The sequence below is a fragment of the Rhinolophus sinicus genome, chromosome 3 (assembly GCF_057876585.1).
Source record: "Rhinolophus sinicus isolate RSI-liver-muscle chromosome 3, RSI-T2T, whole genome shotgun sequence".
NCBI classification, from domain to species: Eukaryota; Metazoa; Chordata; class Mammalia; order Chiroptera; family Rhinolophidae; genus Rhinolophus; species Rhinolophus sinicus.
This window is the reverse complement of record NC_142503.1, coordinates 145,515,313-145,542,363: the sequence shown is the minus strand read 5'-3', so window position 1 is coordinate 145,542,363 and position 27,051 is coordinate 145,515,313. Positions and strand designations below refer to the sequence as shown.

General features: G+C 38.9%; 1 protein-coding gene and 1 long non-coding RNA gene across 3 annotated transcripts in view; one reads left to right on the top strand and one right to left on the bottom strand.

Annotated features, from left to right (window-relative positions):
- The window catches only part of LOC141570588 (uncharacterized), a 124,503-nt gene that overhangs the window by 54,144 nt on the left and 43,308 nt on the right, over nucleotides 1-27,051 (bottom strand). For both annotated transcript variants that reach the window (XR_012494753.2, XR_012494754.2), the window contains one exon: nucleotides 24,534-24,565. This is a non-coding gene — a long non-coding RNA (uncharacterized LOC141570588). The remainder of the gene's footprint in view (nucleotides 1-24,533; nucleotides 24,566-27,051) is intronic.
- CYP19A1 (cytochrome P450 family 19 subfamily A member 1) overlaps nucleotides 1-27,051 on the top strand; it is a 77,344-nt gene that overhangs the window by 37,945 nt on the left and 12,348 nt on the right. The window contains exons 2-4 of the mRNA XM_019730620.3: nucleotides 4,092-4,274; nucleotides 9,228-9,378; nucleotides 20,670-20,824. Of these exons, the coding sequence (XP_019586179.1) occupies nucleotides 4,130-4,274; nucleotides 9,228-9,378; nucleotides 20,670-20,824 (451 nt within the window). The 5' untranslated portion in view covers nucleotides 4,092-4,129. The remainder of the gene's footprint in view (nucleotides 1-4,091; nucleotides 4,275-9,227; nucleotides 9,379-20,669; nucleotides 20,825-27,051) is intronic.

Here is a 27,051-nt window from a genome sequence, read left to right as displayed (position 1 = left end):
TTCAAGATCTTGTCTGTCAGCCCCTGAGGGCTAAAGTCACATCTGTCTTGCTTCTAGCAGCAACCCGAGATGCAACCCTCTGTGGGGACCCAAATCAGAGCAGGGAGAACCAAGGTGGCTGGGTCTTGTTTCTCTAGGAGTGGAGGCATAAAGAGGGATGGACCAGGTGTGCTGGAGAGAATGAGAGGGAGGGCAGAGACTTGTGGCTGGGTTGCCTCCCTGCTGGACAGGTTGCTCCCATGCTGCAAGAGAGGATTTGGTAGGGTCTGCCAGGCCCAGTGTGGGATGCCCCAGCAAGTGGAGAGTGAAGACCACACTGCAAATAAATACCCAGAGATCCAGGCATTTGAAATGGCATTTGAAGGTGCATGGCACTTGAGGGCCATGTGTTTGAGGTGAGGGTAGAGTATTCCTGGCACTAAGACATATAAGCAACCTCTATGAAGTTTTAGGACCTTCCTATATTCCTGTACCACCATTCAAAGGCCTCTGTTTAACCTGTCTGTATGGCCCATCAGAATGTTCTACTGAACAGGAAAACCAATGAGCAAGGAGGAGAGAATCTTTATTCTGAGGTCTTAAAAGCTTACTCCTTTAAAGAGAATCATTCTGAATAGCCTAGGAATGAACATAAGTGATTGAAAAGTCCCTGAATACAGGGACTGAATGAATTTCCAAATAGGCAGCAAAATGGCATGATTAAGAGCATGGGCTCTGGAGACACACTATACACATAACTCCCATCCCAGCTCTACAACAAACCCAAGCTGGGTGCCCTAGGGCAAGCTACTTCCCCACACCTCAGTTTCCTCATCTGTAAAATGGGGATCATCATACCTAGCTCATATGACTGTTGTGAGAATGAATGGCTTAATATTTGTAAAGTGTGAAACAACATCTAACATATAGCAAATGCTTTGTTAGCATTAAAACAACTCTTATCATGGGGGGTCTTTATTTTTTAATATTTTTTTATTTTTCAATTACAGTTGACATGCAATATTATATTAGTTTCAGGTGTACAACATAGTGATTAGATACATATAACTTATGAAGTGATCCCCCTGAAAAATCTAGTACTCATCTGACACGATATATAGTTATTACCATATTATTGACTGTACAAGCTCTATGCTATACTTTAGATCCCCATGACTACTTTGTAACAACCAATTTGTACTTAATCTCTTCCCCTTTTTCCTCACCCCCTCCCAACATCTGGCAAGCATCAAAATGTTTTCTGTATTTATGAGTTTGTTTCTGTTTTGTTTGTTTATTTTGTTCTTTAGATTCCACATATAAGTGAAATCACATTGCGTCTGTCTTACTTTGACACTCCACTCAGCACAACACCCTCCAGGTCCATCCATGCCACCACAGATGGCAAGAACCCATTCCCTTCCCTGGCCAAGCAATATTCCATTGCGTACTTGTACCACATCCTCTTTATTCATTCATCCATCAATGGACACCCAGGCTGCCTCCACATCTTGACCATTGTAAACAATGCTTCAATGAACATATGGATGCACACGTCCCTTTGAAGTAGCATTTTGGGTTTCTTCAGATAAATACCCAGAAGTAGGATTACTGGGTTCTTCTTTGTCTCTTGTTATAGCCTTTGTTTTAAAGTCTATTTTGTCTGATATAAGTATTGCTGCCCCAACTCTTTGTTTGTTTGTTTCCAGTTTCATGAAATATCTTTTTCCATTTCTTTACTTTCAGTGTGTGTGTGCCTTCCAATTTGACGTGAGTCTCTTGGAGGCAGCATATGTAAGGGCTTTATTTTCTTAGCCATTCAGCCCTCCTATGTCTTTTGATTAAAACATTTAATCCATTTACATTGAAAGTAGTTGTTGATAAATATGTAGCTATTGCCATTTTATTATTCATATTTCTGATCTTTTGTGTGTGTGTGCCTTAATAAAGTCCCTCTAATATTCCTTGTAATGCTGGTTTGGTGGTGGTGAATTCCTTTAGCTTTTTCTTGTCTGAGAAGCTCTTTATCTGCCCTTCCATTTTAAATGACAGCCTTGCTGGGTAGAGTAATCTTGGTTGTAGGTCCTTGTTTTTCATCACTTTGAAAAAAACGTATCAAGAGTATTTGAACAGTTCTTGCCTTCTTTTGTTTGTATAACTCAATGGTAATGAGGGAGCATCTTTTCCATACATTGGTGCATTGTCATACTCCTTTATGAATTTGCATCAGCTTCCAATATTTCAATGTTGTGAAATATGTGAGAGTTTATGTAATGTGAAGTTTTCTTCCTCTGGGACATCTTGCTCCTTTTTGTCACTATCACTTTCTCCACTCATGCTTCTAACATTAGTTTCGGGATTCATCAATATAAATAGAAACCTTGAGGGTCCTGGCTATTAGAAAGTCATAAAGAGCTTAGAATGATATAAAATTCTAGTCTGGATATTAAAAATCTAAAAACTCAACCTGTTCAAAGCAGCACCTACTTATTAACAAAGGAACGAGATAATAACAGAAACACTGTTGAATTCCAGTCTCTCTCTGTATCTATCCATATATATCTATATATCTATGTACCTCTATCTATCTATCTATCTATCTATCTATCTATCTATCTATCTATCTATCTATCTATCATCTATTTCTGCCCAAGATCTGTGCAGGAATTTTCAGCGCCTTGCTCTTAACTGTTAATGATTAATTAAATGGTAGAAAAATAGAATGAATCAAGCAACTGCATGAATTCAGCTATATTGTGAAATTTCTGTAGTTGCCAGAAATGCATCTGATTGAATGGTTAACATCTCATATAGATCAGAGGAGAAATATATTTACATACTCTTTAAGAATGTGATGAGAGCTTCTTTCCCCTGAAAATTACAGATGAGCAGATGAAACACTTTTTGCAGCATTTCAGGGCCTTCACAGAGCCCCTGAAATCCAATTAGAAGCCCTGGCTAAGAATCTAGAACTTGTGCTCGCTTCGGCAGCACATATAATAAAAAAGAATCTAGAACTTTATTACTGATAAAACCCAGGCAAAATCTGTTTCAGAGCCATTACAAATCCTGGAAACTTCTGACATTTTCCAAGGGAAGGTAACCCTTGGAGCAGTCAGCTGGCACCGGCAACCACATAGAATGGTTTCTCTTTCCTCACTGTACAGGTCTATTCAAGCCAGGTCTCTTCAACAAACCAGCATCTCTGAAACTCTCTTCTGAGAGAATAGGTATTAGAAAACCTTACTGAAAAGACAGACTCAACATTATGTTATTGAAAAACATAACAGAACCAGTGAATCAAACTGAAAATTGGCTTATACAGAGGTTGGCTGCTGTGAGGAGTGAGGTTGCTAAGTGGCACCTGAGCTTATAGCTGGTGGCATTCTATTCTGTCTGTCCTCTCTTCTATTCCTCCTTCCCTATTCCTTCGCTTTCTCCCCTCCCTTTATTCTTCCTCTCCTACTGCCTCTGACATTGGCCCTGATGGGCACTGCTTAATACAGCCCATGATGCAGAGTTTTTAAGCCTCACTGAGTGAGCCCCATTGAATTCAATAGAGAATCTAATGGGAGAATTTGAGAATGCCTCACCGATGCCCAAGAAACATGTTCTTGCTGGAGAAACTTATTCTTTGGGGGAAGTAATTTTGAGCAAGGAAGGGGGTTGGAGATTTAAAATAAAAAACAACACAAAACTGATTTGGCTTCAAAGGGAAAAGATTACCTAAAACAAATTCTGCTGATGAAGTCACAGAATGACTCCACTTCTGAAATGAGCTTCATTTTCTTGTATTTTGGTAAGAAATCTGGCTTTTGATTGGGAATTCAGTCACTCTACCCACTCAAGGGCAAGGTGATAAGGTTCTATCAGACCAAGCGTCTAAGTGAACCTGAGGCTCTACCAAGGTCAGAAATGCTGCACTTCAAGCCAAAAGATCTCTCTTGGGCTTACTTGTTTTGACTTGTAACCATAAATTTGTCTTGTCTAAGTGTCCGATCACATTATAAAACAAAGTGGCGACCTCTAGAGCACAGCATTTCTGAAGCAACAGGAGTCCTACATGTATGTTTGGAGGATTCTTTAAACCTTCTGCCCTTTGATTTCCACAGAACTTTAAATTGCTTCCCTTGTGATCAGGGAACACAAGATGGTTTTGGAAATGCTGAACCCGATGCATTATAACATCACCAGCATGGTACCCGAAGCTGTGCCTCTTGCTACCATGCCAATCCTACTGCTTACTGGCTTTCTTCTCTTCATTTGGAATTATGAGGATACATCCTCAATCCCTGGTAAGTCAGTCATTCAGGTTTGTATCAAGGAGCTTGTTACTTGGGAGTTTGGGTCCATGATGGTAAAGAAAATTTGAAAAAGGACACTAAGCAAATGTGGGGAGTTGGCTGAAGCCCATGGCAACATTAGCAAATGAAGACGCAGGTGAAAATTTTTCTACCAATTATCTGCACATTTTAAATGAGAGCGCTAAAAAAAAAATCTTAGATAATCCCTTCCACTCTGTGCTTTGTTTTGGCAAAGTAAACGTGGCACAAACCCTTTAAGGTAAGTTTGAGATAGAGTGGAGCGAGGTAAAATTCCAGGTGTTTTTGTTTGTTTTTTGGATTCAAACTCATTCTAATTTGCTCTGAAGGTGGAAATGTCTCCGGAATGCCTTCTCTACTCCTTTCCTTCCTCTTCCCACTTTGCGTCATTCATGTCTTCTCACTATCTTTAACTTGCTTTAACTTGTTCCTTTTCTTTACCCCACTCTTTTTTTTTTTTTTTTTTAATTCTTGGGAAGGGGAGAGGTAATGGTGGTGCCACAATAAGGGCTGAATAAAACCTGGTCAGTGGAGGAAGGATTAGTACCACTACAATTCCCTCGGAGCATCACACCCTGATAGAATCTTTAACAAGGTCTGTGGGTCAATCGAAAGTAGAGAATAATATAATTATCCAGATAATTCCAGTAGAAACCCCTACCACTCCACCACTACCAGATGAATTCAGAGTTATCAGAAATATCAGACGAGTTCTTTAGTTTTCAGTGAAAATTCCTCATGACAGATATCTGTCCCCCAACCCCATAAGATACAGGATACGGCTATATATTTCAGTAGCATAGTCATTACACTTTCAAGTGTAATGAGGTGGGCCTCATCACAGCATGATTTAGAGTGGGACTATGGGGCTAGTGCAAAGTGCCCCGTGTCTGGATTCTATAAGAATTTCCAGAAGACTGCCTGTCTCTCTGATTGAGCTTGGTATTTTAGGTTACTTCAATGCCCAATTTAACAGAATGTTTAGTTAATTTTGTTCCCTACTACTTGATGGGATCTGAGGGAAGACTCTTCCGTAGTCTTTAATTTGAACCCTTTTCCCTTTCCTTTGCCAGTGGGATCCCAGGTCAAAGTCCGTGAATGGTGGAGGTGAGATGGCTATATTTTAAACAAGTCCCCCCAGATGTTTATGCTGCAGGGTGTGGTAGAACTCCCTTGTACCCTTGAGTGAGGAGGTGAGTGTAGGGGGCAAGTATGAGAATTGGCATCTCTGAAGCTCTGAATAAGGAACCTTTCCTCCACACTCATTTTCCCTTGTGATCCTCAAAGCACTCTGGTGAGATGGGTGGGTGCCTATTTTACAGATAAAGAAACTGAGACTTAAAGATGGTCGATGTTACACAGCTAGTAAGTAAAGAAACTGGGACTCAAATCTAAGCTTCTTCAACCTATATTTACTGAGAGGCCCTGCTATGTCAGGTTCTGGGGGTTAGGGGGATGAGCAGGGTGCAAAGATAATACACAGGCAGGTGACTTAGTGTCAGGGAGAAGTATGAGAGTCGGGGGGAGGAAAGAGTCTTTCCTACTTGGGGCTTTGTAAATTTCAGGTCTGGGAAATTGCCCCAAGTTCACTGATCTCTGTCTAGGACTCACAGTTACCTGGCACTTGGGAACTCTCTCTCCCTTCCCCAAGGACACACAGACATTCTCAACCTGTGTAGGTCTCTCCTCCAGAGCCTCTTTTTACTTTGGGCACCACATCCCCAGAAAGGGACACAGGGAAAACGACATGGCAACATTCTCTCTTTCCCATTAAGAAACGATTTCACAGAAAAGTGCCCAAATAAATATGTCGTCACGCCCAGGACAAGAAATAGGATGTTAGCAGAGTCGCCAAAATGTCTCTTGTGCTTTTTCAATTACGCTCTCTCTCGTCCCCAGAGGTAAACAGGCTTCTGTTTTGTGACAATCATTTTCTGCTTGTTTTTACAGTTTTGCCACCTCATTTCATATCCCAAAACAATAGTTCAATTCTGCCTGGTTTTAAATGTTTTAGCAATAGAATCCTACATTATTTAGTCTTCTATTTTGCTGCTTTTGCTCAATATTATGCTTGTACGATTCATCCACATGCAGCTGTAGTTCATATGGTATGCAGTTACATGAACATCTCATGGTTTAATTACTGATTCTACTGTTGATGGGCATTTAGGATGTCTTCGGTTCGGGGCTATTGTGAACAGTGCTGCTATGCACATTTGTGTGTGCAGGTTTCTCTAGGGGGTATTGTGAAAAGCAACGGCTTCTTGACTAGACAGTAGGTGGAAGGTCTCAATTGTTGGCTTCACAGAGGCTATCTCTACACAAAAATGCAGTACAATATTTACTGCATTTTTGCAATCACTGCATGCCTAGATAAGCATTCCCAAATCTGAGAAGCAGAGAACAGCTTAACATGTAGATGCAACCAGAATATTTCCCTAATAGCATACCAAAGTTTCTCTCCCCTCCTAGAGCATTCTTCTTCCCGGGTGGAGGGTATACGATATACAGAGGGTGCCAAAAAAATGTATACAGATTTTAAGAAAGGAACAAACTGTATTAAAATTGTAATACTCAATATATACCGATAACAAAAGACGAATACAAGACATGTGTATACATTTCTTTGGCACCCCTGATACATGGAAATAAAAGGATCACATTGTCATTTATTTGATTTTGTACTTTTTATTCACATTCTCTTCTCTCCTGCCCAAGACTCTGATGGGCACCTAGTTATACTTCTCATACCATCTCTAATCCTTAACCTAGAGCTGATGTCTATTCCTACAGCATCTCAGTAAGTGTTTGTTGGATGAATTCAGCTGACATAATGATTGATCACTAAGGATGTAAAGCTCTGATTCTCTTCTGGTTAGAACTCAGATTTTCAACCTAAGTAAAGTTCATCACAATTCCCGTTTCAGCAGATACGGCTCTGCACTGTCATATTTTATATTTGAATGGTGATTCCCAAATATTAAGATTTTTTACATGGCACCAAATTTTTAGGTAAAAAAAAATGAGAAGTGCAGCCTTTCATTTGCACCTTTTGTTTCTCATGAGCTTAGCATATTAAATAAGTAAATGTTGAATAAATCTAGTCCCAAATAGCCAGATGTTTAACCTCATGCGGAATAAATGTATGTGATACAATGATATTTTTCCATTTTTATCCAAATGTAAATACAATCTAAAATACTCTTTAAAAAATGACATTTAAAACTTCATCCTTTATGTTACACACATCTCTAATTTTAAAAATTCATTCAGAAAACATTTATTGAGCATCCACAATGTTTCAACGAATAAATATCCAGCAAAGTATTTTGCTGTTATGCATATTTCAATTGATAGCAGGTTGGTATATCTCATGACATTTTAAGGAAATACATATTCAACAAAATATGTGTGTTCAAATCTTTTTAAGAACTTAATGAAATTATTTTATATAAAGTCAATCATCTACTTATAGTGTTATTAGGACAATCATAAGATTAAGAACCCTTTGAAAATGTTTTGCTTCTAAAGATATTAACACAGACCTTTATGTTAAAGAAAAAAAAAGTGACAGGTTGTCCACATTAATACTGCTATTGCAAAGTTAAGGACTAAACCTTAACTTGTTTGTCAATGTAGGTGTCTGACCACTGCACTATGCACCTGAATCTAAAGCTGAATAATATTGAATATATATATATATATTCATTCACGGGATGTGGAGTACAGCATAGAGAATAGAGTCAATGGAATTGTAACAATTATATATGATATCAGAGGGGTAGTAGATTGGGGAAAGGGGGTTATCACATTGTGGAATGTAAATGTCTATTACATTGTTTTGTACACCCGAAACTAATAAAAGAAAAGAAAAAAAATCTAATTTAGATGATTCAAGCACAAGCTTAGATTATCTAGATTATTACACAACTCTTGCCCATGGAATGAGAATACTATCTTGTATAGTTGTGCATGTTTTGGATTCATAATTATTTCATTGACAGAATGGAATTAAAGGAGAAAGATTTAGAAAAGCTACTACTTTATAAATAAATAATACTTTTAAAACTATTCAAAAAAGTTTTTATCTAACTTTTCACCATCATTAGTAAAATCAAGCTACCAAATTTGGTCTCTGATAGAAGCAACTGCAAATTCCCCAGCTGTTCACTGGATTCATGTCTTCACAAGTCTGCCATCCTCTACATAAGCAAGGACGAAATAGGCCACTTCTCTTGAGTAAAACCTCATCACTGGACTCAAACTCTGGTCTAAAAACACTGATCAGAGTCATTGCCTAATTCCTCAAGTCTTAGATTTATTTTGCCTAATGAGATTTAGCTTAAGATTCTTAAACTCAATCCTTTCCAAAGGAGGGGGGAGACAGAAGAAATGGATGTTGTTTCGACATTATCTTTGTAAATTAAATTTTCTTAATTAAAAAGATTACACCAAAACCACCTAATTCTAACCCATCCATTCTGTTAACTGGGGCATTTAAGCTAAAAGTTTTCAGACAAAACCAGGCAGCCAAACGGATCTGTCAGTTTGTCACTTGTTTCCATGCCTGTAACTAACTGGACTGATTGACTTGTATTTGAAACTCATTGACACCATTTAACATGGCAAGAAAATAGTAGACACATACTCTGGTTCATTCAGACTGAATGACTGAGACCAAATGGAACTAGTGTGATGGACAATTAAATACTTTTTATTCGTGGAGGGGTAAAGAGCTTCACATTATGCTTATTAGTTTATTTTTTAAATTTTTTCTTTTCTGTTTTTTTTTTAGTGGTTCACAGGTATATACCAGAATATGTAAAAGAACACTTAGGTATAAAAGAACAAGAACAGCAGTAACATAAAGCAGTTGCTTTTTTTGATGTTACTAAAATGCTGACTGTGATCTGATAAACTTCCTAGGTCCTGGTTATTGCATGGGAATTGGGCCCCTCATTTCCCACTTCAGGTTCCTGTGGATGGGCATTGGCAGTGCCTGCAACTACTACAACAAGATGTATGGAGAATTCATGAGAGTCTGGATATGTGGAGAGGAAACACTCATCATCAGCAAGTGAGTCTGTTAATAATCAGAGACCTATTTTTAAAGTCAGGGCTGGGTTTTTTCGTATTAAGAAGCAAACAAACTTATTTTGATATTTGACATCTTTGGTTCTAAAGCTGTGTTTTTACCACTCCAATGAAGGTGAGCAATTCCCTGGTAAAAATCTAACACTGTAGAAAAGTGAGATTATGGGCTTTGCCATTATTTCAGAGGTACATAGATAAAGAACTCTGGAAAGTTGGGAAATTATTCCAAATCTCTCTGAGAAGTGGATATAGAAATTTAGAATCCAGAAAATTTGGTTTTGACAAAATATACTTTAAAGAGAGGCATTATCTTTTTGGTTTCTTAAGATTTTGGTCTTATCTCCACAAGTAAGCATTAAACAAACAAAAAAACAAACAAACACACCCAAAGCAAAGAAATATAACTGTACCAATTTGCTAATGTTTTTCTAATGCCAGGCTCCTGGGCACGTCTAGAAGGGCAGACAGTAGAAAAAGAAGCCATTGGCGTGTGGCTGCCCTATTTATGACTGCATGTCAGCGTCTTAGCTGAGTGATCTTAAATAAAGCAGGAATAATATTGACTATTAAAAGAAATGATGCCCCCCTCAATTTCTGTATTTTCTGGATAACTTTAGCAGATTGAATTCACTTCAGAGTTAACCAAATATGCATCGACTGTGAAGAACCAGCTTTGCAAAATACTAGGTTTCTTATTTATTAATCATAGAAAATGGAGAATTTCAGAGAGCATATTTCACTAGACTTTCAGCTATCTTTACTAAATTTTTAGCAAAGCTATATACCAACACAGTCTCATTAATGAGTTTTTATATTTATAATCCCTAATGGGGCTTTACCCACAAACTAAGATTGGCCGGGGTATTTTACTGATTTATTAGCATTATTTATTCAGACACATAGACTATCACCCAGAAGTAAGTGAAGCATTTCTGGAAACTACATTGATTTTTTTTCAGGCCAAGATTACATATATCATTGCATAAAATACCACGACATCCCAAAAGCCTGATTCTTTGAAGTAAATACCTGAAAGAAGGAAGTGGGGCAGAAAAATGTGTTATCCTTCCAAACATTTTGAACTATCAAGTAATGTTATTTCGGACGAATCTGAGACCTCAATTTTTTTTTGTTTCTTCAGTTTGGTGTTGTAGCACTTTTAAGAATAGTTTAGGCAGACTATGTTTATATTAATATAACTAAGCTTAAGTAGCTTCAGGTTGAAATGTCATTTTATTAGGTACATTGTGAAACCACTCCAATGCAGTGGTTCTCCAAATGTGGTCCCTCAACCAGCAGCATCAGCATCACCTTGGAACTTGTTAGAAATGCACATTCTTGGGTCCCACTCTGACCTACTAAATAAGAAAGCCTGGGGGTGGGCCCAGCAATGTGTTTTCACAAGCTCTCCGGGTGATTCTGAGGACACTCAAGTTTGAGAACACTGTCATGGCTAGACCATAAGTACTCTCGGATTTCACTTCTCTTGGAATATTGAGCTCTGGTCACCCAAATTTAAGTGAATTTGATATGTTCTCATTTTAAAAATCAATACTCACTTTTGCAACTGACTGCTGTCTCAAAAATGTCCCGGACATTTGGACATTTGGGCTGGGGGGATTGGGACATTCGCTCCTGTTCTTTCATCCCCCAGCACAACAAGTTACCTTCCAGCCCTCAAGTCAGCACCTGCCTTCCCTTGTCACCTATTTCCCCCAGCAGACAGGTGAAGTGACCCACAGGATATTTATCAAAAAGGATATTCACCTGCAGCTCAGGACCTGAAACACATTAAAGTAACTCAGGGAGCTTTTAAAACCGCCAGTGCCCAGGCCACACCCCAACTTTTAGAATCTCTGGGGGTGGGACCCAGGCATCAGCAGTGTTTAGAGCTCCCGAGGTGATTCCAGTGTACTGTGCAGCTTGAGAGAAGAGAGAAGGTAAGAAGCTTCCAGGGCAGCGGGGCCTTTTCCTGGGAATAGAGGAAATAGCTAAGCACAGCTGGAGTGGTTTTTGTATTATTGTGTTACCCTTAAGTCTAGCTCAGGGGGTGGTAGTGTAAGACTAGAAGTGGAATGAAGAATGATGCATGTGAGGATGGACCAAGGACCAGAACAGAAATCGCTCTTATATTCTAGATGCTAGATCACCAGATAAATTCCCAGGAAGCCCAAAGCCAGTCCCTGAAGCAGGATCTTCATTACAGTGAGGGGGGTGGCATCCGACCACTCTGCTGTCTTAATTAAGAAAGTGATCTTAGCTCATTTATCAGTTTATATTTTGTCTAGATTACCTTTCTTTTCAATGGTACATTTCTGAGGTGGAGCAAACTGCTAATGAAATTTTAACCCTAACACAATAGCATTACAGCCACACATATTCTATTGTACAGATTACATATTCTATCCTTATATGAATGTTGTCAGTTGCTCTACTTGCTATCTCTATATGTTATACTATAACTCCTTTGTCTTCCTAGGTTATGTTTAATATCATCGATTTTAGGTTGGAAAAAAAGAAAGTGACCTTAGCGACCTGACCAAGTCAGGCGCTGATTCATGCTGGAGACGTGTACACAACCCATCCCGTCCTTCCCCCAACTTCTCCCAGTTCTTTCCTTGTCTTGTCCTCACAGGCTTTTCACTGGTTAGAATCTTTGTGTTCTTTTTAATTGCCTCTGAGCTGCTCGAGTTTGTTGTTAAGGGCTGAGCCCCCCGCGAAATAGGATATGTTTGTCCCTATCTCCTTTCCTTGCCTGCTCTTCAGGTCCATTTCAGAACTACCTGTGCCTCTTGAAAAGACCCCATTGGACCTCAGAAATCTCTTCATTTTTATCTGAATAGTTTGCTGGATCTTTTTTCTTTTGAAAAGTTTGAGATCTGTAGTCATTACAACTGTGTAGAGATTATGGCCCAACTTTTCTAACCAGTTTAGTCCAGAAGTGGTGGGGGAAGTCAGACATGAGTGCATATGGAACATGGCCTGAGCAGTTGGGGGTTTTGGGAGAAGGTTCATGTGATCATGGGTAGATAAAGTATGCACAATTCTCTGGTCAGGTATGTGCTAAATTAAGGAGGGTCTACAGAAGTTGTGCACGACACTATATGAGATATATATATATATATATATATATATATATATATATATATTCATGAATACAAAAAAAAAGGAATGTGGATAGCATCCATAAAGCAGAATTAGCAGTTCATATGCCAGTTAGGGTCATATCTGTTAGCAATTAATATACTAATTAGGGTTATTGTTGCATGTGTTTTAATATGTATAATTTTATAGGGAATTTATTCATTCTTTAAACATATATTTATTGATAATTTACTATATACGTAGCACTGAATGATCCTAACTTACCATAGTCATTATTGGCTCTCCACTCACTCACTCATTAAATAAGTATTTATTGAGAACTTACTATATATACTGGGTATCATGAACAAATCAGCCAAAAATTCCTACTGTCCCAGAAATATATTGTTAATATACTGACAATAAACCAGTAAAATGTATAGTATATCATCAGTAGGGTGACCAACAGTCTCAGTTTGCCTGGGGCTATGGGGAGTCCCAGGATTTGGGACTTTCAATACTATAACTGGGACAGATGCCAGCAAACCAGGATGGTTTCTCACAAAATTATCAGGTGCATATGTGGTATATAGAAAATTAAAGTAGAGAAGGGAATGGAGTTGTAAATAGGTGGTCAAGGAAGGCCTCATTGAGAAGATAACATTTCAATAAAGACGTAAAGGAAGTGAGGGAGAAAGCCATACAGAAATCTAGAGGAAAAACATTCCAGACCGAAGGAACAGCGAATGCAAAGGCACAGAGGTGGGGGCCTGTCTGAAATGTTCGAGGAGCGATTGTTCATAGATACCAGTGTGTCTATTGCAAGAGTAATAGAGATGAGAGGGACTCATGTGGGGCCTTACAGGCTTTTACCCTGTGTGAGATGGGAAACCATTGAAGAGTTTGAGCAGAAGAGTGACATACCTGACTCATTCATGTGTCACCAAAATAATTCTGGCTTCTCTGTTGAGAATAGATGGCAACAGCTGGGTACAGAGAAAGTGTTTAGGCAAAAGATAATGATGGCTGGTTCAACTGAGAGCAGTAGAGATGATAAGATGATGAGGTGAAATTTTGGGCGTATTTTGAAAGCAAAGCCAATATTTGCTAACAGATTGTATATTGGGTGTGAGAGTCAAGGTGATGCCACAGTTTTTGCCTTGAACACGTGGAAGAATGAGGATATTGCATAACCTGAGATAGGTGGGACAAGTTTGGTATGGGAAGAAATCAGAATTTCATTTCAGACATTTTGACTTGACATGTCTAGTAGACATTTGAGTGGGATATTAAGAAGCAAGGTCTGAGCCTTCAGACTGTCAACAAAACTTCACTGCCACCAATCCAGTGCCAATAGGAGTCCCCAATATGGGGTGCCGTGAAGGGAGAAATTTTATTCAGATAAACAGTTTGCAAACCAGGGAAATGTAACCTCCAGTAGAAACCAAAACTGTGCTCATTGAAGACAAAGAGGAGGGCCACTTATATAAAGAAAGTGCTCCCTGGTCCCTGATTGGTCCATTTTTATGCAAATGAGGAGCCAAATTTGCATCACTTTATTGGTCCAAATAACACTATCCTGATTTGTTGGAATTGCATATCCTGATTGGTCAATATGGAGCCGCTTTGACTGGCTGATAAAGATGCAAATGAGGATATAGCTATGAAGCTCTGACTGGACAGGGCAGGTCTCAGCCCATTGGTCAAAATATGATTCCAGGAACTCCTTTATAAGTTTCAGCTCAGACAGCAGGAGCACAGGAGGCTTGGCAGCTCAGTCTGCAGCTTTTCCCTGATATGCAGTATGCATGTAAAGCAATGGCTGCTAGACTCTGATTATGAATTTGGGCCTGTTAACCACAGGAGTCCTTCTTGGCAGGTATATTTCTTCTCGAGGTCCACAAGACCCTCTACCATAGTTAGAAACTAGCAAAGGAGGCTGAGACGGAGAGCCAGATAAAGAAAGGAAAAACAAGTGGTCTGAAAGTCGGGTGACAAATACATATCAGGGAAGAAGCAATTGTTAACTATGGAAAGATACTGCCATATGAATACAGAGATTTGAGCATTGCATTTAGTAATCAGGAGGTCATGGATGACCTTGACAAGAGTGTGTTTGGGACAATGGAGTGATGTGGGGAGGACAATAGAGTGAGTTGTAGGGGCAAAAGTCTGACTGAAGTAGAGAAGGAGGGGGAAATAATTGGAGGCAGGAGGTGTAAATAAGTCTTCCAAGCAGTTTGCCATAAAGTAGGCAGAGAAATGGAACAGAGCTGGAGAGGGATGTGTGGTCCAAGGAGTTTTGTTAAGACAGTAGAAAGCATAGCATGTGTATTGTGATGGGAACAATCAGTTACAGAAACAAATCGTTGATGGAAGAGAATGAAAGGGTGTGCTAGGTGAGATGTGAAGGGGTCCAGGTGACAAGTAAAGTTGGCCTTGAATAGGAAGGGACGTGAAAGTTGATCCACAGTAACAGGTGGGAAGGTTGAATATATGGGCAAAGATCCTGGTGGTTGGCATTTGCAGAAATTCTAGTTGCTTCTGTTTTCTCCTTAAGATAAAAAATAAAGTCTTTAGCTGAGACTGAGGGGGAAGAAAATGAAACACTTGAGGAAAGGATGCAGGATATAATAGTCATCTAGGAGAGTGAGAAAGTGAATGGACTAGGGAAATGTAGTAGAATTGCCAGCTGCAGTATGGGTCCACTTGAATTTAACTGAGACCTCTCATCTGGTGTGTGTATGTGTGTGTGTGTGTGTGTGTGTGTGTGTGTGTGTGTGTGTGTATGCATGTGCATGTGTGGGTTTTTGCCCCAGCACGATTCAGCTGCCAGGTGCAAGCACAGAGTAAGCTAGGAATTGGATTTAGCCAGGGTTGAGATTTTACCAGGCAACTATGACAAAGTAAGGTGAGGGTCAAGGGAGTTGAGGATACTTGGAAGGGAGTGATTTTAATGATTTGCAATGAAATATTTTTTCCAACTCCTTATTAAGACAACGTTCAAATGAACAGGAAAGTTAAAAGAGCAGTCCTCCCATTTTTTCCCCCAGGACATTGACCTTTTGAAGAGACCAAGTCAGTTGTCTTGTAGGATGCCCCATACTCTGAATTTCTCACATTGTTTCAGTATAGTGTCATTTAGCATATTTCTCTATTCCCTGTGTTTCTTATAAACTGCAACTTAGGTCTAAAGGCTTAATTAGGTTCAGATTAAACATTTTATAATAATACGTCAAATGGTTTCACATCAGGAAACAAGAAAGGTTGTGCCATTATTAATGATACTAAATTTGATCACTTGGTTAGGGTGGTATGGCCAGTTCCCTCAGTTAAAAAGATTTTTTTTTCTCCTGCTGTGACCCAATTATTTAAACTGGGTAAATGAGGATATTAGAGGCGTACAGGACAGTGAAAAGGTAATAAGATTGATGGAGCATAAACCTCAGGCACAGAACAGGTCTAGACAAGGCAAGTATTTTTCAATGTGTGGAACCAAATACTCCATTTATTGTCTCCTCCCTATTTCTAGTACTATCACCCTTGAATCTGGCCACAGCTATGTGAATTCTTTAAACTCAGAACAGGAGGGTGGCCTCCTCCTTACCACTTAACTTAGTTCCTGGCTCCTCTCCATTTTGAATAGACAACAGGTTTTTTGAATAGACAACTATCTTTGGAGATGTCTTTTCACTTTAGTTGTGTTTAAAGAAGAACAATTACCCACTCCAGTTACCAGACAACTTACACTACGCACTCTCCCTTCTGGGCTTGGGTACCTGTTCAGTCTCTCCTCAGTGATGAGAAATCCTCACTCTTCCAACATGTCAATATGACATCTCTTTCAACTGGTGTTACAGTGAGCACACACAAGACAGAAGCAAGGTCTGTACTGTGCCAGGAATGCTCTGGGCCCGGGGCACCTAGTTATTCACTAACGTTCTCTTCTCCACGTTCCCAATTTAGTCCGGTACGATAAAGCCAGCCTACTTTTGAGAAAAACAAACAAACGACAAAAAAAAAAACCTTGTTTAAATTGCTTGTCTGCCGGCTGGTCACACTTAGTTTGCTCTATAGATCGCTGTCTTTTGCCAAGGCTGAACCGCTGACTCAAAATAACTGAGATGCTGCTGCCCCCTACAGACACATTGATTTTAAGTTAGCTCTTGATTAACTAACATTTAGTTGGGTTTAAGTTTGGGGCTTCTTGTTCTCTTTTTGAAATTGATTACTAATTACTCAAAATAAATGGACAGGCCAACATGGTTAATGCAGTATACAAAGCTCTAGGGGTCAGAGCAGAAAAACAGTGTTCTGCTTGTGTTCTAAGCACTAAAAATTTTTAGGTACAAATTTGTGAATAAAGATTATACAAATTAGTTTCTGCTTTAATTATGGAATGAGGTAGGGGAAGGTTAGAAAAGCTAGAGTCCTGAATCTATTAACAAGAATTTCAGTCTTCTCTATAGCATGGTTTGTCTATACAGGACAAAATTTTAGCTGTTTGTCAGTCAAATTAATTCCCTGGAATATAAATAGAAGCATCTGGATTTTTGTTTTTGTTGGTAGGAAGAGGAAAACTTGTCCAAAATTCAGGATCATTTGATGAATATTATCTGGCATTAAATCAAGAGGATATTTTACTTAATAGACAATGTTTTGATTTGAACATAAGATTTTCTTTCATGAAATAAATATCAAGTAAATAATTTATTCATATAATAATAATAATTCTGTTTTCATTCATTTCTTGGCACTGCCATTATGTCAGGGGCTTTCTTTTAAAGTTTAATTAGGACTATGGAATCCATCACAAATGTGAGGATTTGGCTAAAACTTAGCCCACAGCCTTCCCTCAGCCAGAGCAAAGCTCTTTTGGCCCAGCAACTTCTAAAAGAATGTGTTTTCATAGACATTAATGGAACAACCTCATTAAGGCAAAGTCATCCGTTTAGGAGCCAAGTGTCAATTTTGAAAGGGAGGAGCAAGTGTTAAGACGTCCGCCCCAGCCCAGCATAAGAACCAGGCTGCACAAGAACTAGTTACACATACTATATAGTAGCCATTCCCCATCTTTGAGGGTTATGTGTTCAGACAACCCCCATAGTAAGAGAGTTTGCAGTTGAGAAATAAAATTTCAATGAAGTGGGGAGGAAGGACCAAAGTTGCAGTCAATACATGAAAACGTATAAACATTAAGTTCTCTATAAATAAATAAATAAATAATGACAATGTCTAAAATAAAGATGACACCGATGATATTTTATGCCTCTTGAATTGGCACGATTAGGCACCGTGCAATTATTAATACTTTCCATCTTCTATCCCTTGCACACCAGAAAAATGTCCAGGTTTTCCCATTTTTGTAGTATCGAAGAAATGTTTATCAATCCATGCTGCTTTCTTGCAATAGTGTGTATATTTTCTTCCTGTTCCTCTGCTCAAATGTGCAGTCCCTTTTCAATTTTATGATCTGTGCCTCTGAACCCTACTCTGGTCTTGGAGACATGGGATAATTCATAATCCTCAGGTGGAAAAAGCTCTGGGGGTCTATTTTGACTTACCTAGCAAACCTGTGCAGTTTAGTTCTCAAGCCCCAAAGTCAAGGGTTATATCGCTGTAGCTCTGCCTGTGGCAGGCCCCACCCCCGGCCCAGCACACATGTGGTCAACTTTTATACACAGCTTGGCTCCCGCCTTGTTCACATGGCTGAAGCACAGACTAATGGCAGTCTGCCTTGCCTCAGCTTTCTTCATGTCTCCCATAGTTGCACTGCAGAAAACCACTACTCCTTCTCTGCTAACCACTCTGCCTCTTTTTTAAATTCCCCAACCCGGCTCCCTTTTGCTCATTATCTCCAAGAAAAATGGCTATTAATTTGAATATACTCTAATGGAAACTTTTTGCAGTTGCAGAAAAATATATGGAGAAAAGCAAATATGCCTATATTTTATGCTTACATTTTATTGGGGGAAATTTGCATTTGGCTCGGTTGTCCGCATATAAATACTGTGACCGAGGCCATACAATCTGGAAAGCCTATTGTCATGCCCCTCAGGGGAGGCTGGGGAAATAGACTTGGAACATGCTTTGTTAGCATCGGGAGGCGGAGAGGTATAACTGAGGTCTGGTGTGTGCCTGAGCACCGGCTCTGTGGGCCTCTGTGTTCTCGGTTTCTGCTCAGCAGCACAGGGCTGGCTGAGGGCCCCATACCTCAGAGGGGGTGTGCTGCAGTTTTATAGCTAAAATGACTGGGCCTTGGAGGGAGGTAGCTGAAATGTGACCTCTCTTTCCTCACTCACTCATCCATAGCCATGCACCCCTGTGGGTGAGGATGTGGGGGTCTGGCTACCTGCACCTCCTTTTGCCCCGTTTTGTCTGCCTTGTGTCCTCACTGCACTGACGTTCTTCCAGATCCTGTAGATAATCTCATCTGATGTCTCCAAGTGGTATTTGTGTCTGATCTATGCCTACAATACAATATTGGCATTTATAAAAACAAGGGACATACAAACACCTTGTGTTCTGCTTATTATCCTCTCTATCCTCTGAGAAATATCCCGTCTGTCTTCGAGCACCCTCTATCTCACCAGACAGAGGCTTAATCATGCAGCTTATTCACTCGTGGCATCTTTGACTTCCAGTTTCCTGGCCCATGCTTTCATGGCCACTGCCGTCAACCACTTAGCCCTCGTCCAGGCAGCCTGCTTCCCTCTGGGCCCTGCGTGAACCTATTTTCCAACCTCTGCCCCTTTCCCCAGGAAATTTGGTCATGACATTTCTTAATTTTTTCCTTGATAGATGAAAAAAGAACTTATTCTATCTACTCCACAATTCTCAACTTCATAAATTCCCAACAGACTTCTTTTCTCCCCTCTTTTGCTGAGCAATGAACTAGGAGTCCTCTCTTCCCCAAATCCTCACACACATAGCATTCATCCCAGCTCGTTCCCCTCCTCTCTCTCCTGTGCTGCTTGTACCTCTCGTCCAATAAACCACCCCACCATTTATCCTAAAGAGAATCATTATCCTTTATCCTTTTGATTATTAAATTACCTATTTATTTATCTTTCCAATGCCATAGATTAACACCTAAGCAGTCATAATAAAACATCTTTTCAACAAAGTGAATATCTCCCTACAGAAGAATTCCATACTGTTGTCCTAAGAAGATAATATTCTCCTCACATGTGCAGCCCCCTGTGACTTCTTCAGCTAGAATTCTATAACATGTTAAAACTCTCAGTGCCTCATCATGCCCCAGTTAGACGAGGATGTATGGGCAGGATTCAGCAACCAGAGGAGGAAATGAGTGGGAGGGGAGAGACAGAAGGAACTGCCTTCTCCTTCCCAGCTCCTCTGAAGGCTCTTCCCAGGCCTTAAAAGCTGGGCACGGCAGTGGTGATGGAGGCAGAACTGTGGAGAAGAAGCTGAAAAGTTCAAGGAAGTCTGGGTTATTGGCAAGGTCCCAGTGTTGTGATATAAAGGGCTACTAGTGGCTCCCCATATCTTATATCCTGGGAGAATCCTGTGACCCTGGAGACCCTGATGAGTCCTGATGGAATGCAGAGCCCCAGAAGTAGCTGTCACCAGCACGGAGCGCCTTCAGGATCAGCCCAGCCAGCCAAGCGCAGCACCAGGTGTGCCCAGGAGATGTCCTTCAAGCCCAGAATGATACCCCCCTGGAGGGCCAGGCCTAATTAGAGGGCAGATTGCTGGCAATTCTGGCAACTCCAGATTCTGAGGCTCACTCCTGCAGGGGGTGGCACTGTCTGGAGTGGGGCTGGACAGTACCTAGGAACCTGGAGGCCCTCGGGACGCTGGTGGTGTGGAGGGTTCAGCTTCTTAACAGCTTAGCAACTGACCCCAGTATTTTGGTGACTTGGGTAGTATTTTGATGAATTGGAGTTAGACAAGAAAGGGAAATAAGAAATGAGGGGTGTGTGTGTGTGTGTGTGTGTGTGTTCTATCTTTCATAATGCTCAAACAGGGAGTGAGTAAATAGAAATGTTTCAATTGGAGAGGGATGCTCTTATGCTAACAGAAGTGTTTATTCAACATGAACACTAGAAATCATGTGCTGCATGTAGATGAACATGCGTTTGCTAAGAGAGCCACCTGGTAGTCAAAATCATCACCATGAATTCTCCCAGTTTTTAAAAATTAACACAAGTTTTGCTTTCTCTGTAGGTCCTCAAGTATGTTCCACGTAATGAAGCACAATCACTACATCTCCCGATTTGGTAGCAAACTGGGGTTGCAATTTGTTGGCATGCACGAGAATGGCATCATATTTAACAACAACCCAGCCCTCTGGAAAGTCGTTCGACCTTTCTTTATAAAAGGTAATCAGGTGCCTGGCTCCATTCTGCTCTTGCCTATGAATGTGTCTTTTTTTAAATCATTCTTAAATCCTCCTGTTTTGAAATAATAATGATATGAGCTAACATTCATTATACATTTACTATACAGTAGGCACTATTCTAAACACTGGATATTTTAATCTCACAGCAACTCCAAGTGGTAAATACTCTAATTACCTACATTTTACAAATCAGAAAACTGAGGTATAATGAGGTTGATAACTTGTCCAATGTTCCAACCTTAGTAAATGGTGGCCCAGGAGACATGTCCAGAGTTCACATTTTTAACCACCACAAATTCTGGTCCTCCTGTTAATGCACAAAGCAATTTCATGGACCTGAAGAAGAGATGGAATTGTATTGAGGATCATTTCAATTAAGAATTGAGTGTGTCAGCCATGTGTTTGACTTAAACACAGTCAAGCAATGCATTTGCTGAATCATTGACTAACTTCCCAGATGTTTTAACAGAAAGCAATTTGTGAATAAAATTAGAGAATTTTAGAACTGGAAAGGAATGTATTATTTCACCTCATCCACCTTCTGAGTTTTAGAGTTGAGGAAATATAGTCCTAGAGAGTCTGTAATTTTTGCCCAGGCAACACAGCAAATAATGGATGAGCAGAGACCAGATCCGAAGCCTCCGTATATAGTAGTGATTTCCCCTTTTATGATACCCTACTGGAAATGAAGCTATTGGGGGATACACGTGACCAGTCTTTGACATTAACATCAAGAAACATAATTAGCTTTGGAAACATTGTCAGTGGTGGAATCTGGAGCTAGTTTGATTTTAGGTCTGACCATGCACCATCAATATTCATCCCTCCAGCCAGCCTCTGTAGTGAACCTAGATGCTTCCTATGTGGCTGCTGAGACAGGGAAAAGCTATGCTTGTCTCCACTGGGTGTTGATACGCTTCTGTAGAGTTGCCTATCACCAAGACTCAGCACAACTCTATTATAGACTGTTGTATTAGTTTCCTATTGCTGCTATAACAGATTGCCACAAACTTAGTGGCTTAACGCAACATATTGATTATCTTAAAGTTTTGTACATCAAATCTGACGTGGTTCTCACTAGGTAAAATCAAGGCATTGATAAGGCTTTGTTTCTTTCTGGAGGCTCAAGAGGAGACTGTTTCTTTGCCTATTTCAGCCTCAGAGGACACCCATATTCCTCGGCCTATAGCCATTTCCTCCATCTTCAAAGCTTGCAACAGAGGGTTGAGTCCTTCTTACAGCACATCTCTCTGACCATGCTTCTGTGATCACATTTCTTTCTGACTCTGACCTCAGCTAGGAAAAATTCTTTGCTTTTAAGGACTTATGTGATTAGATTGGGCCCTCCCAGATAATCCATAATATTCTCCCCATATCAAGGTCCTTAATTTTAATCATATGTGCCAAGTCCCCTTTTCCATGTAAGATAATATATTAATAGGTTCCAAGGATTAGGGCCTGGACAACTTTAGAGGGCTATCATTTTGTCACTACTCAAGTTGGGGCAGATAAATCCTCTTTTGTGTGACAAAATTGCAGAATAGATTAATGGAAAAATTAGGTATTGTGGGTTTGAGCCCCAGCTCTGCCACTTTACTAGCTATATAACCTTGGACAAGTCACTCAGCCTCTCTAAGCTTCAGTTTCCTTATTCATAAAAGGTAATAAACAAATAATAAAATACTTAGAAATAAATTTAACCAAGGAAGTAAAAGACCTGTACTCAGAAAATTATAAGACACTGAAGTCAGAAATTAAAGAAGATACAAACACAGTAGTACCTGGGTTTTCGAATGTCTCTGTTGATGAACATTTCAGTTTATGAACACTATAATTTTTATGGATCTATGGTATCATTAGATAGTAAAATTCATGCTAAATTTGCAGTTTTAGGGGTTGATTTTAAAGGTCTGGAATGGATTGATCCATTTTGCATTACTTTCTATGGGGAAACCATGCCTCGGTTTTCAAACGTTTCAGAACTCGAACGGTCTTACGGAATAGATTACGTTAGAAACCTGAGGTACCACTGTAAATGGAAACATATACCATGTTCATGGATAGGAAGAATTAATATAGTTAAAATGCCCATACTACCTAAAGCAATATATAGATTCAACACAATTCCTATCAATATACCAAGGGCATTTTTCACAGAAATAGAATAATCCTAAAATTTATATGGAACCATAAAACATTCCAAATAGCTACAGCAACCTTGAGAAATAAGAACAAAGTGGGAGGTATCACGTTATCTGACATCAAGTCATACTACAAGGTTATAATAATCAAAATAGCATGGTTTTGGCATAAAAACATAGACACATAGATCACTGGCACAAAATAGAGAGCCCAGGAATAAATCAATGCCTATGTGGTCATTTAATCTATGACAGTGAAAGCAAGAATTTACATGGGGGTAAAGACCGTCTATTTAATAAATGGTGCTGGGAAAACTGGACAGACACATGCAAACAAATGAAACTGCACCACCTTCTTATGCCACATAGAAGAATAAATTAAAAATGGATTAAAGACTTAAATGTAAGACCCGAAACCATAAAACTCCTATAAGAAAATATAGGAAGTAAACTCAGACATTAACCTTAGTAATATTTTTAATGATATATCCCCTCAGGCAAGGGAAGCAGAAGAAAAAATAAACATGTGGGATTACATCAAACTAAAAAGTTTTTTCACGCATCAATAAAACAAAAAGATATCTTACTGAATTGGAGAAGATATTTGCCAATTATACATCTGATAAGGGGTTAATATCCAAAATTCATAAATAAAAAAAATCAAAAACACATACAATTCAACACCAAACAAACAACCCAATTAAAAAACAGGCAGAGGACATGAAGCGACATTTCTCTAAAGAGGACCAACCTACAGATGGCCAACAGGCTTATGAAAAAAAGCTCAACATCACTAATCATTAGAGAAATGCAAATAAAAACCACAATGAGATACCACCTCAGTCCTGTCAGAATGGCTGTCATCAATAAATCAATGAACAACAAATGTTTGTGAGGATGTAGAGAAAAGGGATCCCTCATGCACTGTTGGTGGGATTGCAGATTGATGCAGCCACTATGGAAAACAGTATGGAGGTAACTAAAAAATTGAAAATGGAGCTACCTTATGATTCAGCAATTCCACTCCTGAGTATCTATACAAAGAAATCCTAAACACTAATTTGAAAAAATATATGCACTCCTATGTTTATTGCAGTGCTATTCACAATAGCCAAAATATGGAAAAAACTGAAATGCCGATCAATAGACGATTGGATAAAGAAACTGGTACATTTATACAATGGAGTATTACCCGGCTATAAAAAAGAATGAAATTTTACCATTTGCAACAACATGAACGGACCTAGAGAATATTATGCTAAGTGAAATAAGTCAGACTAAGACAAATACCACATGATCTCACTTATATGTGGAATCTAAAGAACAGAATAAACAAGCAAACAAAACAGAAATAGACTCAGATATAGGGGAAAAAAAACTGATGGTTGCTAGATGTGAGGGGGGTCGGGATGGGGGAGAAGGTGAAGTGATTAGAAAGTGCAAATTAGTAGTCATAATATAGTCATGGGAATATGAAACACAATATGGGAAATATAATCAATAATGTTGTAAAGATTATGTAGGGTGCCAGGTGGGCACTGGACTTACCAGGGAGATAGATCACTTCATAGACTGTGCAGCTGTAATAAAAAAAAAAAATAATAAAAAAAAATAATAATAATAAATAAATAAATAAATAAATATGTATGTAAAATATATATTTATAGTAAAATAAGACCGGGTCTTATATTAATTTTTGCTCCAATAGACGCATTAAAACTGGTGGTCTGGCTAGGTCTTATTTTCAGGGAAACACGGTATGTATATGGGATGTGAAGTACAGCACACAGAAGATAGTCAATGGTATTGTAATAGCTATATACAATGTCAGAGGGCTAGTAGACTAGGGGGAGGGGTCATCACTTTGTGAGGAGTGTAAATAAATGTCTAACTATTATGTTGCTATGTATACCTGAGACTAATAAAAATTTTTTTGAAAGGTAATAAACACTACAGAACATGAATTCTAGGGTTATTGTGAAGAATAAATGAAATAATGCTGAAGATCCTATAGAAATATAAATTTTATTTTACTTTATCATTTGGCCAGATGTATTAGGAATATGTGAACTAGTATTTAGGAGCAATTAACTTTCATATACCAATATCCTCTATTCTGACATGCAAGAGTTAATAGAATCTCCAAACTCATCCATTTGTTTAATAAACTACTGTCTTCTCATCATTGAACTAGGTGCCTGGGATATAGTGAGAAACAAGATATAGTCCCTGCCCTCAAGGAATCTATAATGGGGGGACGGGGCAGAGTGGCAGATTAATACATCACCAGATACCATGTTAGGTGATGTGTTATGGTAGATGTGTGTCCAAGTGCTACAGAGCATAGACAAATGGGCCATCTAAAACACACTGAGATGTCAGGGGAGGCTTTTTAGAGAAGTCCTGTATGCTTATGATGAGTTTTGAAAGAAGGTAAATGCTACCTAAATTAAGAAAGTGTGACAATGACACATTCCACAGGTGGAAAGAACAGGATACTCCAAGGCAGTAAAGGATAGATCAGCATGACATGTCCAGGGACCTGTAATCAGAGCCTTATGCCTTGTATGGGTATGTGCCTGCACATATCCAAGCAAGATGCAAGGCCAAGTGGAAGGCAGGGCCAGTCACCAAAGACTCTTGTGCTAAGGCAAGGAACTGAGCTTATCTCAGAAGCTACAGGAAGTCATTCAAGATTTTAAGCAGAATGATATGTACATATTTGTGTTTTAGAAAAACTCCTCTGGTAGCAGAGTGAATAATTAATTGGAAGGAAGCATGACTGTGAGCGGTGAGAATGGTTAAGAGCTACTGCCGTGACACAGGGTTGATGGAGGGGAGGGCACCAATATAAGAGATTTTAAAAGAGTAGAATCTATAGTACTTGGAAATTAATCAAGTAATCTTTGTGACTTTTTAAAGATTAATCCTATATATGAAAGATCAGATCTTTCTAATGAAAACATTATAAAACTGGATCCAAGTTAAATGTCAAAAGTAGAGGGCTAATTGCTTATGAAAATTCATTGTTGTGTGTGACATTTTTAATAACCAGTGAGAGCCCCAAGCATTTCTTAATGAATCTCCTTTTAGAGTTAGGCTTCTTGTTGGTTTTACTGTTAGAATAGAAAGTTTGGGATAGGTTTTGGTATCTAAAGTAGTAGCATTAATGAAGATAGTGACTCATTGGGTGGGTCTATGGAGAAATAGTTACGTATTTTGCCGTGTATAATGCGCTCCTGTGTATAATGTTCACCCATGTTTTTGGCCCAAATTTTCAGGGAAAAAAATCTTTCGTTTTAATTTTTTAATTCAAATTTTTATTTGTTTACCTTTAGGTACTTGTTTTTTGTATTATAAAAGAATTTTAGCATTTATTTTTAACATATTATGGTATAATAATTTTATATAATAAATAATTATGAAACATAAGAACAGATACAAGGTATAAGAAATTTTATGTACCAGTAACACATTTATGAGATTTACACATTATAGGAGGCCAAGAACTCTTCATAGTTGCAAGTTCATCATAAGTTCAACAAAACTGATGGTCATATTCCAGCGTATTGTTTTGCATATGGATATCGTTATTGATTTCTAGAGTTACACTTTTAACTCATAAGCATAAATAAAAGAATTAAAAACATTTTTATAAATATGGAATTAGTATTACCCTTGTATAAGGCACATCCTTATTTTTCCCTCACAAATTTGGGCAAAAAAGTGTGCGTTATACACAGCAAAATACGGTAAGTTCACCTTAGGCAATGGCTTAAGGGGGGGAGGGGTTGAGGCAGGGAATGAAATGGGAGGGGCAAGAAATAGCTTGTGTTTCCTGAAACTGCCAAGGGAGTTGTCTATATTGATGGTTACTTGCTCAATTTTTTAAAACTAGATAAGATTCAGTACTTTTTTTTTAATTTATTTTTTAAATTTATTGGGGCGACAATTGTTAGTAAAATTACATAGATTTCAGGTGTACAACTCTGTATTATATCATCTATAAATCCCATTGTGTGTTCACCACCCAGAGTCAGTTCTCCTTCCATCACCATATATTTGA